The 17,064-nt window shown below is 43.1% G+C and overlaps 3 protein-coding genes across 5 annotated transcripts in view; 1 reads left to right on the forward strand and 2 right to left on the reverse strand.

The window, feature by feature from the left end:
• spata4 (spermatogenesis associated 4) lies at positions 1-5,797 on the reverse strand. Of its 2 annotated transcripts, XM_042062053.1 has the most exons (6): positions 5,583-5,797; positions 5,205-5,334; positions 4,891-5,009; positions 2,159-2,379; positions 1,687-1,791; positions 1-152 (listed from the first exon to the last, which is right to left on the reverse strand). In XM_042062053.1, exons 1-6 carry the CDS (start codon positions 5,681-5,683, stop codon positions 79-81), a joined length of 750 nt encoding a protein of 249 aa, XP_041917987.1. In that variant the 5' UTR covers positions 5,684-5,797; the 3' UTR covers positions 1-78. The 2 variants fall into 2 exon arrangements, with proteins under 2 accessions (XP_041917987.1, XP_041917988.1); XM_042062054.1 differs by lacking the exon at positions 1,687-1,791.
• On the reverse strand, positions 5,752-14,424 carry asb5a (ankyrin repeat and SOCS box containing 5a). The gene is made up of 7 exons (XM_042062025.1): positions 14,079-14,424; positions 11,022-11,101; positions 10,474-10,581; positions 10,120-10,273; positions 8,292-8,426; positions 6,495-6,686; positions 5,752-6,309 (listed from the first exon to the last, which is right to left on the reverse strand). The coding sequence occupies exons 1-7, from the start codon at positions 14,422-14,424 to the stop codon at positions 6,182-6,184; spliced, it is 1,143 nt and encodes a 380-aa protein (XP_041917959.1). The 3' UTR covers positions 5,752-6,181.
• Positions 12,753-17,064, forward strand: part of neil3 (nei-like DNA glycosylase 3) — a 15,278-nt gene continuing 10,966 nt past the window's right edge. The window contains exons 1-3 of one of the 2 annotated variants that reach the window (XM_042061994.1): positions 12,753-12,983; positions 15,061-15,194; positions 15,639-15,745. In XM_042061994.1, the coding sequence (XP_041917928.1) occupies positions 15,090-15,194; positions 15,639-15,745 (212 nt within the window). In that variant the 5' untranslated portion in view covers positions 12,753-12,983; positions 15,061-15,089. Of the gene's footprint in view, positions 12,984-14,391; positions 14,437-15,060; positions 15,195-15,638; positions 15,746-17,064 lie in introns of those variants that run through there. The other variant, XM_042061995.1, reaches the window with a different exon arrangement.

The raw sequence follows: 17,064 nt of genomic DNA on the forward strand, positions 1-17,064 counted from the left end.
TTCTGTTAGAGTTTTATTAGACTGAGCTTGTTTCATCGCTTCACTCACTGGGATCAAGTTAGCACTCAGCGGCCATCTTTAGTAGGACAGAGTCCTGTCCATCTCCTTGAAGTGGACACTGGTTCTGCTCCTGATCAACGAGCCTCTCGAGTCTGGAACAGTGACCAATCAACAGTCAGTGTTACTGTAATGTGACGTTACATTATGTAACATGGTATGGGGCATTTGGGTAGGCAAAATGGAACCTCAAAACCTCAGTAGAGTCTCTGTAAGGAGAACCACCCTCTGTATGAAAACCCTTTAAAGCTTTCCAGTAAGTACCGTGTCTACTAAGGATAAAGTTCCTATGCACAGCCTTCCAGGAGCTGGTGCGGTGCAATTGATAATAAAATTTAAAAAAGTGAAGGATCACCGCACACTAGTGGATTTTCTTTGCTGGTTTTATTTCACTGTTTTTACCGTGTCTACTCAATTAGATGTCTTAATGAGATAACCAGTAGAGGTACCGTATCTCCGCAATATTACACAGTGTCTGAAAGAAACACTAGAACACCTAATTAATGTGTTATGGAGTATCCCAGCAAGAGAACCAGTAGCAGCAGCTCTGTGTAGTTTCTTTACTTTCTTGCAATGTCTCAGTAGGTGAGGCATGGGAGAGTCAGTAAATGACTTCAGTGGTGTAATGGGATACCTCCACACACAGAGCACCTCATTAAGGGTACGTCTACACGAAACCGCCGGGTGAATTTTCTCTTACCGCTTTCACACCTTTAACGACACCGGTAAAGAAAAAACGTGCACACAGAGGTGTAACCGGCTAAATGTGCTGTAGTGCCAGACCAGTCGATGCTCTCCTTTCTCCTTTTATTTATTGTTGCTGAGACGCCATAACCTGCATTGGCAATATGTTGATCTGTAGGTGGTGGTATGCGCCTGTAGGTGTAACCCGCCACTAACCCGAAAGAAGAAGAAGAAGACCAGTCGATGGCGCCGGCCGTGCATAAGCTTCACGTTTAATTCTCGTGAATCGTGTAGAAGAAGAAAACATTGTTGAAACAGTTTGTTAAGCAGTTGCATGAAATAAGGAGACTACAGACAATTCGGTTTTCAATTCAACTGTTAAACTAATAAAGTTCATTTTCAAGGTATGTGACTGCTATGTGAAATTTCAAATGCTTAGGCCTAGTCTACGCATTGCATTAGGTCTGAGCACCACTGGAGAAAAAATGTACATGCAGTAAGCTAATGTTTAATTAAGTTAAGCTAATATGTGCTTCTAACTTAGCCACAAAAGGCTGATAGGCTACATTGTGCACATAAATCATGACAGGGGAAAGAAAAAACATTTTAATATGATAAATAAATGGTTTGGTTTGTTTTGACAAGCAGCGTGTCAGGTCGAGTGCCGTGGCTGAGTTGAGAGGTGGGGCTGTGTCGTCATAAAATTGCCGGCTTCGCACCTACAGGCGTCTACACGGCGAAAGTTAGCCGGCGCTTTCAAAAATTCCCACTTCGGAAGCCGGTTTCAAAAACTCTCGGTTACAGTCTCCTAAACTGCCGGCGTCGTGTACACGCAAGGCGTAACCGATAACAAAACCTCACCGGTTTCACAAAAAACAGCGTCGTGTAGACGGCCCCTAAAAGAGACCCTCAGTAGCAGGCTATCATTACTGGAGTGTTGCTCACCAGGCTGTGAGATGAAGGGGGAATCTGGACCCTGTGTGGACCGGCTGGACGAGGTGGATAGGCAAGCCGCACGCTCCCCCAGGGTGGGCTTCACACCGAAACGTTCTGGGGGGGGGGGGGACAGGACAGGACAGGACTGAGGTGAACAGAACATCTACATGTGTGACACGATGGCACATCCAGCACCTATGTCTTCACGATATCTGCACAAATGACTTGCATGGATTGGTTGGAGTAGTGTCTGTTAAGTGCTCCTTTATTGTGACACCACCTGTGCCTATTTGTGGTGTGGGTCAAGGTGCTGGCAATTGATGACTGTTGTATGCAAGCTGTGAGTGAATTTGTGTGTTGCATATGTTTGTGTGTGTGTGTACTGTGTGAGTGTGTGTGTGAGTGTGTGTGTGTGTGCATGTGTGGGTAGGCTTCAGCATGTGTTCATGTGCAGTATGTGTTCATGTCTGAGCCATCTTACTCGGATCCTGTAAGCGTTCCAGTCTCCTGTCCTCTAGGTGGCGCTGTACAATGGCCTGGATCTTGCCCTGGATGGTGTTAATGTTGGGCTCAGCTACCATCTCTGACTGTCGCAGGTTGTTCTTGATGGCCTTGGAGGCTGTGGAGCGCGCCACCATAGGAAGCTGCACCTGGTAGCCACGGTCAGAGAAGTCGACATCTCCCCCGAGCCACGTCTTCAACCTACAGGACAGGAAGTTGACAAAAGCAGCGGGGACCAAAGCAAGAGAAACTTTAATTAAATATATTTGAAGTCACTTGAAAATAAAAGCTAAAGCCCACTGCCAGATTATGTCTGTACTGTAGACATATTAACTTACTGTACTGTAATGTACTTAAAACATGACAGAAAAACACCTTGAAGGAGTCATGCCATACACTTTTCATTCATTTTATAACATTGAGATGTTTTTGCAAAATCTATTCACCTGTCCATTATGACCATTGCCTTTCTATGGTCAGGGAAAGGAACAGTCGGTCTACAGGCAGGGAGGGAAACCGCCCACTTTGTAAAGCCCAGCACGTTCGTTTCCTAGTAGTCACGTCAATATACTTTATCAAAGCCAGCAAAAAATTCCTGTGGTATAACCCTTAGACCTTTGTGAAAAGGACATGACCAACGCCAACGGCATAGCTCTGTGCACATTGCGGGCAGCAGTGGTCCGCACGTGTAATGAGTTTAAACCTGTGGCCGTAGCACTTTTAGTAGAGTTTGGGAATTGGGATGGATCCATACTTATCAGGAGAGGGCTCTATCTTTCACCTTTCTCCCTCTGTTCTTGTCCTCTATAACAGCGGTCCCCAACCACCGGGCCGCAGGACATTCCTAACCGGGCCGTAGCCTACGACATGAGTTTAAAAAAATGCATGCAAACTAAACTAAATTTAATCCGCAATAAGGTCACTTTTTTACATGGCTTAGGCCTATATGCAGTTGTTTGATTGCACGCATGTTTGCATTTTGCAAGGTCTATTTTCTTACGTCTGTCTGTCCCGCCTTCAACACTTTTACATATTGCCTTCAGCGCTGCGCAGCCTCAGGTCAGCTCACTTCACTTGATCAGTTCTTGGCGAACAGTAGTGTCACACAAAGTTAGCTAAACTGCTAGAATGAGCAACAAAAAACAAGCATATTTAGCAGGTCACCAGAGTGTTTGAGTTGCGAGAGCCGCTGCAGAGATTTCTTACAGAAAAAAAGTCAGCTGCACATTTTATGATGAGGACTGGGTGTCAAAACTCGCTTACCTGTGTGACATATTCGGGTTGCTTAATTACCTCAACCTGTCACTCCAGGGGAGAATGACGACTGTCTTTAAACTGGCAGATAAAGTCGCTGCATTTAAAGCCAAGCTTGATTTGTGGGGACGACGAGTGGACCGGTGTGTATTTGATATGTTCCAAACAGTAGTGGGGGTTTTGGGAGAGACTGAGGCAGGGCCCTTTCTCTCGCAGCTGGTGCGCGATCACCTTGTTGCGCTTTCAAATGAGTTTGAGCGTTACTTCCCATCCTCCAAACAAAGATCCACGGCAAACCAATGAGTGGGTCCGCAACCCATTTGTCAATATCCCGAATAGTCCTAACTTGTCAGCGCAGGAGGAAGAGCAGTTGATCGAAATTGCAAATGACGGTGGTCTTAAGAGTGTGTATAAGGAAACCTCTCTGGCGGTTTTTTGGATCAAATCCAAAGCAGAATATCCCGAGATAGCCGTAAAAGCGCTGAAAACGTTTCCCACCACGTATCTATGCGAGACCGGGTTTTCGGCAATGACTGCAACTAAGACCAAATTGCGCAATCGACTGGACATTTCAAACACACTGAGGGTGTCACTGTCTTCCATCACCCCCAGATGGAAGCTTCTTGTTGCAGGGAAACAAGCAGGGCTCCCACTGATTCGTAATGCACGTTTAGTTCCCATGTTTTGTTCCCATATTTTGTTAAGCATGTTCACACTTATAGATGTAGCTTCAAGTTGTTCAATATTCATAGTTCATATTGTTCAATTTTCACTTCGACTGGACATTTCAAACACACTGAGGGTGTCACTGTCTTCCATCACCCCCAGATGGAAGCTTCTTGTTGCAGGGAAACAAGCAGGGCTCCCACTGATTATATTCGTAATGCACGTTTAGTTCCCATGTTTTGTTCCCATATTTTGTTAAGCATGTTCACACTTATAGATGTAGCTTCAAGTTGTTCAATATTCATAGTTCATATTGTTCAATTTTCACTTCTTCAAGTTCACGTTTTTCACAAGAGATCGTTACCTTCACTGTTCATACATAACTGGAGCTAGTTCTTTTCAAGTAATGCATGCACAACACATATGGAACATGGAATGTTCCGGTCCGTGAATAAAAAATAGGAATCAAACCGGTCCATGGTACATAAAAGGTTGGGGACCCCGGCTCTATAACTCTCCCCATCCACTTCTATCCTCGTTCACCTCATACTGCCAGAGACAGCTGCTTTAAGGGTTGCCTATCTGACCCCCATTGCCCTTCCCGAAATGTTAATGGGTATGTTCAGATTCATGCAGAGGCTTACAGCGCTGGCTTAAAGCAAGGCATGGTGGACATAGAACACATCTGGTACTGTGTGAAGCCCAGCATGCACTGCTTTAAGCCAGTGCTGTAAGCGGCTACCTGAAGACGAACCCGCCCAATAGCACATGTGTTAAAGAGACTCCACCTACCGCCTGTGGGTCAAGATACTGTAGATCTCCTGCACCAGAAGCTCTGCAGCCCCTGGCTTGCAGTGAATGGTGCCATCTATGACCTCCTTTGGCAAAGGGATGTGTTGTCTCGTGAAAAACTTCAAATATAGAAACAATACAGGAAGTTAAAATATGTATTCTTTATGCGTATTGCATTCTACTTTGGTCAATTACATAAACACAAACTGCCAAATCCACACCAAAAGATTTCGTTTTCCCTTCTTCGTTTAATAGTCTCTGACGTTTAAGCTAACAGTGAGCCAAAGGAGGATGCGTTTGTCTCCCTCTCATACCCGTTCTATCTGGGCCCAGTTGCTGAGTTTGGCGGCCAGTGATGTCCCGTTGTCATACGAGTGCATGGTGAAATCCTCAGGATAGTACCAAGAAAAAATCTCAGCTACAAGGTAGCCATTGGAAAAGTCTCTGTAAAGATATCCATTTTGTTAACGTTATGTAGCACTATCCTGCGTAAATTAATAAAAGGCTACACTACCATGTCTAGCAAAACTGTGGAGCTGGCTATTTGGTCAGGTAAGCCTAGGCCTACTTCCAATCAAGCATGGGCTAAATTAGGAAAATCCTTATCTAGCAAGGTTTGCTGCCTAGCTATCATCATCATAGATGAGCTATCATAATGTCAGCTAGCTAGCCAAGAACGTCAACAAACTCACCTGCGTACATTCTTTGGAGAAAAGGATAAATCAAGACTTTGCAACCATTTCAGAACTTCTCGAGGGAGCCCCGTCTTCTTAGGAGTTTGTGCATAAGCCATTGTGTCGCTTAAATTTAAGTAGCACTGTCAACCAAATAAACAGATTTAACTCTTAGAAAAACCCAACGGGGTGAGAGTTTAGACTTTATTGTTTACATCTCTATGACAACGGACTTCCATCGGGCCTCAAGGATTTGGCGCCAGAAAACCCTTTTACTGCCACCTCTGGCTTGGAATACAAACGTTGAAAAGTCTCCAGAGGTTTGTAGTTGGCATTATGGCAGTGTTATTGTAGTAGCATTGTTATTGTAGTAGCAGTGCTATAGTTACATTCTTTGGCTATAGCCTATGCTCAAAGATTAAGAAAGGAGGCCTATGTAGCCTATACTTTTTAATTGTTAATAGATTTTATGAAGTTTTATTAAAGCAACATAGATGCTGAAATGAACTTGATAAGAACACACATTCAAAAATGCATGCATGGGAAAGTGCTTTTGGGGAACCAAACATCTATGGCACCAAAGGCTACTTTGGGGTCCAGCAGCAGAACTGGTGTCACTATCTGAAGCACACAAAGTTTCTGAGAGCTTTAGGAAGAGGCAGGCTGGGGAGCAGGTGAAGTCTCTGGCGACCAGCACATTCTCTGATTCGCTGACGGCACAAATGGCTCAAGATACGTGGGGTAGCTGAAAAGAGATAGTGTGAGAAAAGACCAAATTAATTATGCAGTTATTAATTCATTTAGTTATTGACTAAACAGTCATTTAGATAACCTCTCAGACATTTCTCTCTCTCTCTCTCTCTCTTTCTCACACACACACTCTCTCTCACACACACAAACACACACACTCTCTATCTCTCTTCTCCTCACCCTCATACACAAGCAGAAAGCCTTCAGTGAGACTGCCGGGTGGCGCTGACTCAACAGGCCTCTTGAACTCCGCGTTTCTCACGTTGGCGTCGGCCCCAAACTCCAGCAGGAGCTGCACAAGCTCAGTGCAGTCCCTCTCTGCAGCCATGTGTAGCGGTGTGTCCATCGCCGTGCCCAGCTGAACGTCTGCTCCTGCACAGTCAGGGGTGCAGACACACATGTGCTGCTAATGGACCTCTGTCATATGGTCTCTGCCATAGACAACTGTGTCACATGATTAGTTCTATTATTGTTTTTATTTGCCATGCAGCCAGGTAATACAACCCCAAAACAGAAAAAGTTGGGACATTGTGTAAAATGTGAATAAAAACAGAATGCAATAATCTGCAAATCTCTTAAACTCATATTTAGTTGCAAAAAGGACAAAGGCAACATATCCAATGTTGAAAATGACAAATTTGACTATTTCATGGAAAATATGTTAATTTTGGATTTGATACCAACATGTTCTTTGCAAACAAAGATCTTTGCAAACAAGGGAAAGAGCTGAAAAATAAATTGAATGACTGTGGTCTTTTGGACCTCAAATGGCACTGCATCAACACCCGATCTGTTTCCAGTCATTGTATGAGCTCAGGAAAACCTTTGATAACTATTGTCTATGTGCACAGTGTGTCTCAGGAAAACCTTTGTGTCTCAGGAAAACCTTTGATAACTATGTGTCTATGTGCTCAATTCAAAAATTGCAGCCAAAATTGTAACAGCCAAAACAGCCAAAATTGTATTGAGACGTCATACAGAAAATACCACAGTCTTATCTGGGCCTGAGCTTGTTTAAAATGGACTGAGGTAACATGGGAGAAGGTCCTGTGGTTAGACCAATCAAAATGTTCCATTCTTTTTGGAAATCATGGACTCATCTGGGCTAAAGAGGAGAGGGGCTATCCAAGTATCCAACCTATCCAACTTGTTCATAGTGCTCAGTTCGAAACCCAACATCTATGATGGTGTGAAGGAGCATTAGTGCCTACAGCATGGGCATCTTGCACATTTTGCAAAGCACAATCAATTCTGAATGATGTATACAGGTTTTGAGCAACATATACTGCCATCCAGGCAATGACTTTTCCAGGGAAGACCTTGAATATTTCAGGAAAACAATTCCAAAATGAATTCTGCACATATATGCAAATAGTATTTCTCTATAGAGGAAGAGTCCAGGTGCTAAGGTGGACTGCCTGCAGTCCAGATTTGTCAAATTAGGTGCATAATGGAATGAAAATCATGACTAAGAATACCCCATACATACTGTTGAGCAACTGAAATCCTATATAGGGGAGTAATGGGAAAACATTTAATTTTCAAAACTCAATATGATCTCCTCAGTTCCTAAACATTTACAGAATGTTGTTAAATGAAGAGGTGAAGCAGCACAGTGTTTTAAACAAGCTATAATGCTCCCGTCCCAACTTTTTTTGAAACATGTTAACAAATTAAAAATTAACATATATTTTTCATGAAATAGTCAAAATTTTTATTTTCAACATTTGATATGTCGTCTATGTCCTATTTGCTGCTAAATATGGGTTTATGAGGCTTGTATATTATCACATTCTGTTTTTATGCATTTTATGAAATGTCCCAACTTTTTCTGTTTTGTTGTGCTATCTCAACACAAAATATGACTATTTGCTCTGATCACTGAAACAACACAAAGGACACATGAGAAGTCTCATACAGTGAGACTCACTCAGTGACGTGAGAGAGGTGCATTGTGGGATCACGGGTGCCATATACCTGCATCCAGCAGTCTCTTGGCACACAAGGGGTGCCTAGTACGGCATGAGGTGTAGAGAGGTGTCCCGCTGGCAGGCAGGTCCATGTCCACATCCGCCCCCCAGGTAATCAGGGCTTCCACACACTTAATGTGACCTGCAGGGGCACAAACCATCCCTGTCAGTGGGCACTTTAAATATTCCTCATTACTTCACAGCAGTCCCACTAACACAAAAGTATTGATCTATTCAGCATCTCTATGGAGACTTCTAGATCTTTGATGGAGACTGTTTACATTGTCTCTATGGCAACCTTATTCATTCTCTCCACACTGATTGGCTGCTGAACTGTGAACCTTACTGCCACTGCTGGCTGGACAATGGTTTCTGACTGTTGCCAGGGAAATAAACCAAAATGGCCTGCTGCAATAAAGATGGTAAGCTGTCCTATTGAGGGTCTTTTTGTTGTATTTACACTAGGCATGACACAATGCACAAATCACAAGTGAATCTTTGTAGTGCAAGTGAGTGTGTGTGAGAGTGAGTTTGTGTGTGTGTGTGTGTGTGTGTGTGTGTGTGTGTGTGTGTGTGTGTGTGTGTGTGTGTGTGTGTGTGTGTGGTGTATGCGCATGTGTGTGTGTGTGTCCACGTGCACACCTGTGATCAGGCACAGACGCACCTCATCATTAGCATCCAGCTGTTCAGCAGCTGAAGCAGAAAGGCTATCGACCTTCCTGGGCCACAGGAGAGCTGATCGACCACCCCCCCACCACCACCACACACAACCACAGTCCACCCCCATCCATTAGCAGAGCAGGACTTCATGAATGCCACCTGAGGCCACCCACTCTCTATTAAGAGCCACCACTGCTCAATCCATCTCCATTACTGCCTTTAAGTGTATGGGGATGGTCAGGTCTTTAAGTGTATGGGGGTGGTCAGGTCTTTAAGTGTATGGGGATGGTCAGGTCTTGAATATATGGAGCACGGATGTGTTGGGATGTATACTACAGAGGATCATAGGCACATAACGTTATCTAGCGCAGTTAGGACAGGATGGATGGCTTAATGAGTGACCTCTGCTGGGATCATCCCGATGATGGTGTGTGTGTGTGTGTGTGTGTGTGTGTGTGTGTGTGTGTGTGTGTGTGTGCTGTGTGCGTTTGGGTCAGGATGCATTAAGAGCCTGTTTGTCCACAAGAGTTATGTTTGGGCCTGGGGGAGAGGCTCTCCATTAAGGCGGATGAAAGACTAAGTGGTGTTCTCTTGACAAGTCCATTCTTATTGATTAAGTTCTGTTCATTCATTTAAACATTTACTTGGAAAAGGAATTATACACAAGGGGAAGAGGAGGAATTCAAATCTTGGCTCACTGGCACTAGCCCTAGATAAACTTTGCATTTGTACCATCAGGGGAGACCCACAGACAAATACTGCAGTTGCTTGTGGTGTTTTTTAGCTACTGTAACTCAAGTTCTTTGTCACACACATAGCCTACACTTCCAGTGACCTCTGACCTCAGCATTTCACCTGTCCTACCGTGACAAGCAGTGAGCACTAGGAGCAGGTGTAATGGGCAGCAGCAGTTTTGAGGAGCAGTTGAGGATTTGCTCAAGAGCATTCCAGTCGTGACTCAGTGAGAGACTAGCACTGTCCATTCCCTCTCACATTTCTCCTGCCAGTCCAGTGGATTGAACTAGTGACCTTTCAATCACACAGGTGCACTTTTCTAAGCATTTTCAGCTAATGCAGAAGCTAAAAATGATCAATTTGGCCTGTATATGTGTCTTGTGGAGTGTGAGTGTATGGGTTGTGTTTGTGTGTTTGTGTACGGGGTGTGTGAGACATACCTCGGGCACATGCCTCATGAAGGGGGGAGGGCTGACAGGTGGCGGCGGCCTGGGGTCTTGCCCCGCTCTCCAGGAGGGACTCCGCACATCCCACACTGCCCACAATGACCGAGTTCAACAGGGGCGTAACGCCATCTATGGTGCTCAAATTCACCTGCACGCAAACACATCATACATACACACATACAGAACATGTAATACACAGATCACAGAAAGATCACAGACACACACACACACACACACACACATCAACAAAAATAAAAATCTTCATCGACAAAAATAATTATCCATACACACATCGCCTGTGGAAATGCGTGCATTTCCTTTAAACAATGTGTTTGTATGAGGACTAACATTGGCACCAGCATCAATGAGGGCCCGTGCACAGGAAACATGGTTGCCAATACAGGCTTCATGAAGAGGGCTCACGTGGTCTATCGTCAGGGCATTCACACTGTGACCCTGTGGAAAGGCGCGTGCACACACACACACACACAAACACATTCACACATACACACACGCACACATGCATGCACGCACACACACACAAACACACACACACACACACACACACACACACACACACACACACACACACACACACACACACACACACACACACACACACACACAAACAGAGTAATTGTCAGTAAGAGTAAAACTGGCTGTCCTGTAAATGTTTTTTGAATGATTACAACATGGTACAGGTATACATTGAAGCTTCCCTAGGGGTTAAAATTGTGAAATGTTTTGAAAACCTACTGTATCTATTTGCAAAATAATATATTTTGCTGGTCATTAAACTTCTACTTCTTGTCAGTGATCCACAGGACCTATAGGATAATTATTATTATTGTCATTGTGTTTTTGTTGTTGTAATTGTCGTGCCTTTGTTGTCTTACCTGAAAGATGAGGGTCTTAAGACAGAGCAGTCTTCCGTGATAGGCTGCGTCATGGAGGGGTGTCCTATCTACCCATGGCCCTGCAACGCAAATCAGTGTCATCACTTGTACTTGCACACCTCACACAGGGGCCTTAACTTAGTTTTATGTTACAACACAGTCCAGTGTTGTAGTCAAGTCACTATGCCTCGTGTCCGAGTCCAGGTTCGAGTCTCCAGTGTTCAAGTCCGAGTCAAGTCCAAGTCATTAAAAAAAAATCCAAGTCAAGTCTGAGTCGAGTCCACTATTCATCCGAGTCAAGTCTGAGTCAAGTCACTATTAAATGCAAAACTGACAACCTTCGGGGCATTCATGTCTCCAGGCATTTGGCGCCATTAAAGTTAACGTCCATTATTGTAGGAACATGGCGTGACACTCCATTGCACTAATATTACAGTTTTTCTCGATTGCTTTTACCTGCTTAAGTAAACTGGAACCCACTTGATCTTCATGACTACATTCTTTGCACAGCAGAATTCATCTCTTGCGAATGTGTTCACACATTTTCATTGGGTTCACACATTTCTCACACCCTTTTGCAAAACAGTTCACACAGGTGTCATTCAAAAGCCCTAAACTCTATTGGTTTTCCCATGCTAAACAAAAGGAAAACATCTTTTCACAGGTGGTATAGATTCCATGCATAAGTCTGAATCTCTGATACACCTGTGTGAAACTCAATTGCACAATTCTTCAATCAGCAATCATTCATTATACATAAGAGATGTCTGTTCTGTGTTGCTATTTGCAAGTTTGGATCTAATGCACATTTGACAAAGTACTGTATTGCCTATTTGGTGGAGAAAACCGTACAAAAGGTCTTTACTGTAGGTTTATTTCGATGAAAGTTGTAGTTCAAGGACATTTACAGTATCTTGCTATAGTGTTTTGCTGTATGTCTTACATGTCAATGACAGTTACATCTTGGGAGGAATGAATAAATTATTTTTTTATTCAGTACATTTTGTCTTTTCACAGATTGTTTCTGATACCAGAAAAATGAGAAAGTAATGGAACAGACATAGCAAAAATGCTCATTTTGAGAACTAGATTTTGCATTTTGTTGTCAAGTGTGTAATGATTGATTAAAGAATGTTTTTGAATTGGCAACAAGTTGTAGTGTTTGAAGGCAAGATTTGCTTTTGCTGCATGTTTTAAGTGTTTTGAGAGAGCAACAGCCTTTTGCAAGCAAAATGTGTCATTTTGTCCAGAGTGCTTTTGTTCAGACAGGGGTGTTAACTGTTTTGAGAACGTGATGTCACAGTTGACACAGGTATCAAAACGATCGAGAAAAACTGTAATACTAAAAATAATTTAGATATTAAAATCCTATACCAAATAATATTCTAATGACATATTGGTCTGAATGTACGAGTCCGAGTCCAAGTTCGAGTCATTCAGTGCTCAAGTCCAAGTCAAGTCACGAGTCTCTAAATTTATCTCATGACTTGGACTGGACTCAAGTACTACAACACCCACACACACACACACACACACACACACACACACACACACACACACACACACACACACACACACACACACACACCATTGCAGTAAGAAAGTAAGGCCCCCTCTTGTGTATGCCCCTTCCAAAAACACTCCTGTCTCTGTGTAAAGGCCCTGATCTGGTGGGGATGTGGCAGATTCACAGCAAATAGGTTTCAATGTCAATGAGCAGTGCTGACCAGTGAGGACTTGATTTGGGTCTGCATGGGTCCAAGTACACACCTGAGTCGATCTCCATAATGCCCGCCGTGGCGTTCCACACATCCTTGTCATCGTCATCACCTGCCTTCATCCCTTTATTACTGCCAAACCAGCTGCACACACAGGACAAGGAACACCTTGTCTCTGGCTTTGGCTCCACCAAACTCTCTGGATCATATGTCTAGCAGCACTTCACTCTAAACCTGGACTCAGGTAAGTATATTTACAATCTGACCTCAGCAAACAAATAGCTTGTATATTTCAAAACACAAGGTTCTATAACATATGCTTACCCTTGCAATCCATATGCTCAGACAGCTGACCTGCACTATTCTGACAAGTCTCCTTTTGCAGAAACAAGAGAACTTACACCTCCTGTAGGCTATGCCTGGAAGTTCTGGATAGAATATGTTGACAACTTGTGTTTACTCTGTTGGTGTAGGCCTAGGCCTACTCTGTAAGAGCTGTAGACATTATTTCTATAATAAAGGTGATTTAGAAATGTAGCTCTACTGCTTAAATGACTGCTGTGTTCAGTTTATATAGGCCTATTAAGAAAATATCTAAAATATACGTCAAAACGTTATATAAAATATATAAATATAAAAATATATGTCAAAACTTGACTTGACAACCAACCCATGTGCGATCTCCCCTTTGACAGCCAGTCTAGTCAAGTTTATGTTGGGGACGTGTGTTTAACAGCTACCGTTCTAGTCCTAGCGTAGCAGACTGAGTTTATTTTGGTATCTCAGTTTGCTCTGGCATATACCAACGGGGCATGACACTGATCTGGGCTTTCATACAACTGCTCCAAGGTTCAGATTGGCCGTGCGCTCTGGTGACCGACTGCTCACGCAATAGGGAGAACGCTAGGAGGGCGCAGGAGCATCATGGTTCCGTTCTATAAATAACCTGGCCCTCTGGGCAGGCGCGCCCTCTACCGTTGCATGAGCGCTTGTGTGAGAACAAGGTGGGTTAACCTACTTAACCCATGTGCCTATCATAAGTTATGTTTTTAATGTCTTCATTGACATAAGAATCACGTGAAATGAGATGTAATCTTATATGATGTATGATAAGCTATATAAGCTCGCATCAAGACTATCAAGATAATTTTGTCATGATAAGTTTTAAGGAAAATGTGGGCTACTGCTGAATATCTTTGGAATATCCCATTAGTGGAAGTGTTGTCTTGTATAGCCTACTTACAAACGCCCTATTTCCACAACAAGGGAGTGGCTAATAGGCTAAATAATTCTGCAAAGAAATTATCAAAGGGACGCAGACTGGTGCCTGCCAACTCACTCTGTCCTTGGCCAGAATCGTAGAACTCTGCGGATATTCTGGCCGCTTCTTTACGGTTCCCCCTGATTATATAGAAGTACGTCAGTAGGTTCAGCGTGATTCTGACGAAGAGCTTGAAGCAGAACAGCGCCAAGATGGTGAGGTAAACATTGGACAGCTGTGCCGCGAAGGGCTTGAACTCAGAGGATTCAGTCATGGCTCCGTGAATGGGACAAATGTTTGGAAATTGGGTGGGGGGAGCGGTTAGGAGCGGCGTCCAAATGTCACCACCAGCCCTCAGAACTGGGTCAGTGGGTTTCTGTGTTGTCTGTGCCTGGATTCCTGGTTCAGTGTTGTGACAGCCCATTTCTTCTGTCCAGTAAGCACACGGTCTGGAATATAAATGTAACTAATTAAAGAACAGTCAGAGTCTTTAAACAAACAAACAAACAAAAAAAGCATTGAATGAATAGGGCACAGATTATTGAAACTGGGACAAAATGCTACACGCGTCATAGTGTATTGCCAGCAGATGGCAGTGTTGCTCTGGATATAAAGGCAAAGCCAACCATAGGATTATAGGCTAAGACAAATAACTAAGAAATGCCATATGAGTATTTTGATTAAATATGTACTTCTTTATTATTATCTTATGTATTTCTTATTATTATGAATAGCATGTCATAGCCTACATACATTATTTTTATTGATGGTGAATGGCTTTGTTATACAATTTTAAATATCTGCAACAAGGGAATAGGCTCAAGATGATAGAGATGAACCTTGACCACCAGAGTAGGCTACACAAGAGTCTACGAAGATTACTCAATCCTGTACTGTGTTATGGATATGCCCTTCTTTTACCATCTACTCAGTCGCTAAACAGCGCATGTGCAAAAAGTCTTCTTGCGCATAGAGCAGATGCGCATGCGCATTTTCGAATAATCTGGCGGGCGAAGTAGGCTAACATTTATATTCTGATTTTGTCTGCTCCTTAAATCAGCGTACGTTGTGTTTTTGGATATTTTGGAAATGGTTGAGGGCCCAGGCTGTACTTTGAACGGAGAAAAGATCCGCTCAAGGGTTCAGAAAGGACAACGTGTCAAGGAAATTCGTGGTGGAGCAACACCGACGTCGGTAAGTTACACAAGCAAGTTGTTATGCAGCCAACAACAAACAGGTTAGTCATATATCTATGCTAGCCACAACAACAACCGATCCACGATTTTATTGCTCACATTGTTCAGACAACACTGTGTAATTTACTCACGTTTTACCAAAGAATTTAATCACGCTCATATGTCTACAGGTAGTCAGGTAGATTGGCCTATGTCTACAGGTAGTCAGGTAGATTTACTCGAATATAGTAGTGCTATGCTCTCTCTCGTAAGGTGCATAACATAGGGTTCAAGTGACATTGTATTCGATTTTTTGAATGGAAGGAGCGGGCATTGGTCCTTTTACGATAGTTAGCTAATGTCGTTGCCTAACTTAGTATATTATAGACTAGCAAGCAAGCCTTTCGATCCCATGATCGAGGCCGCATGATCTGTTGTAACATGAAGGAATCTGTGTTTGTAGATAGGAAATGTCAGAAGCTCGTACCAAGTCTTCGGTGGTTGCTCGTACACTGGGGTGGACACCTTGGGAAAAGAGTTGTTCCTGTACTTTGGAGAAAGGACGCTTAGGTAAGCTTGACTTGTTAACTGTTGCTTTATGGAGCGCCAAATGTAACATGCCTTATTTCGTGGACAGAATGACTTTCGTGTGACGAAATACATATTCATTACGAAACCATGTTACATCGTAACGCCTTTTGTCCACGGAATGCACAAATTGGTTTGCATTGTGTCCACGAAACACTGAAGAGAGCACATCATTTCGTGGACGAAATTGACTGGTGGCCTTTTCCTTTCGTGGACATAATGCTGAATGCAGTATTCACTGTCGTAGACGAAATGTTTGGGCAAAAGTAATTCTGTCTACGTAAATATGGAATGCACCTACACGCATCATTCTGTGCGTCCTATTTCAATTTCGTCCACAGAAGTATTGTGTTGTTACAGAAGGCATTCCGTCCACGCAATAGTAACTTAACAACTTATGAAATGCATTCAGTGACATATGCTTTCATTCTGTGGACGAAATGCATAATAGAATCACGTACAATACATTTCGTGAGTCAGCAGTTTACAAAATGAATTATGTGTCACGATAATTTCATTACGTGGACGAAATGCATAACAGAATCACGAAATCAGTTTTGTGACCTGATGCAATACATTTCGTGAGTCAGCAGTTTACGTAATTAATTATGTGTCACGGTCATTTCATCATACCTGTCATTTAGCCTATGACAAAACGGTTGAAATTGAAACTAAGTGATCGTGTATGTGTAGGGTGTATTTCATACACAATCTGGCAACCTGAATGGATCAATGATTTTGAAGTTTGATGGCCTTGTAAATTACGGGAGTTTTCCGGGAGAAATAACAAAACGGGTGGGTTCTGGGAGATGGCCTTGAAATACGGGTGAAACCCGGGAAAAACGGGAGTGTTGACAGGTATGCATTTCATTACGTGGACGAAACACGAAATCAGTTTTGTGACCTGCTGCAATACATTTCGTGAGTCAGCAGTTTACAGAATGAATTATGTGTCACGATCATTTCATTACGTGGACGAAATGCATAACAGAATCACGAAATCAGTTTTGTGACCTGCTGCAATACATTTCGTGAGTCAGCAGTTTGCGGAATGAATTAGCCAGTGGGTAGCCTACTAGGCTACCATTTAGGAGTGGCCACTTTAATCGCGCCTCCCGTTAGTCAGAGCTCCGTGAAACAAAGGAAAGCCCTTTATTTGGACGGGCAAGTAGGCATAGCGATTAGGCCTATTATGCGCGCACTCCAGCGAGACGATATAAACTAGACGATATAAACTTATTAGGCTATCCAATCGCTATACTGTTTTCATGAACATTACAGGAATCCACTTCTTGACTGTT

The sequence above is a fragment of the Alosa sapidissima genome, chromosome 14 (assembly GCF_018492685.1).
Source record: "Alosa sapidissima isolate fAloSap1 chromosome 14, fAloSap1.pri, whole genome shotgun sequence".
In the NCBI taxonomy this organism is placed as follows: Eukaryota; Metazoa; Chordata; class Actinopteri; order Clupeiformes; family Clupeidae; genus Alosa; species Alosa sapidissima.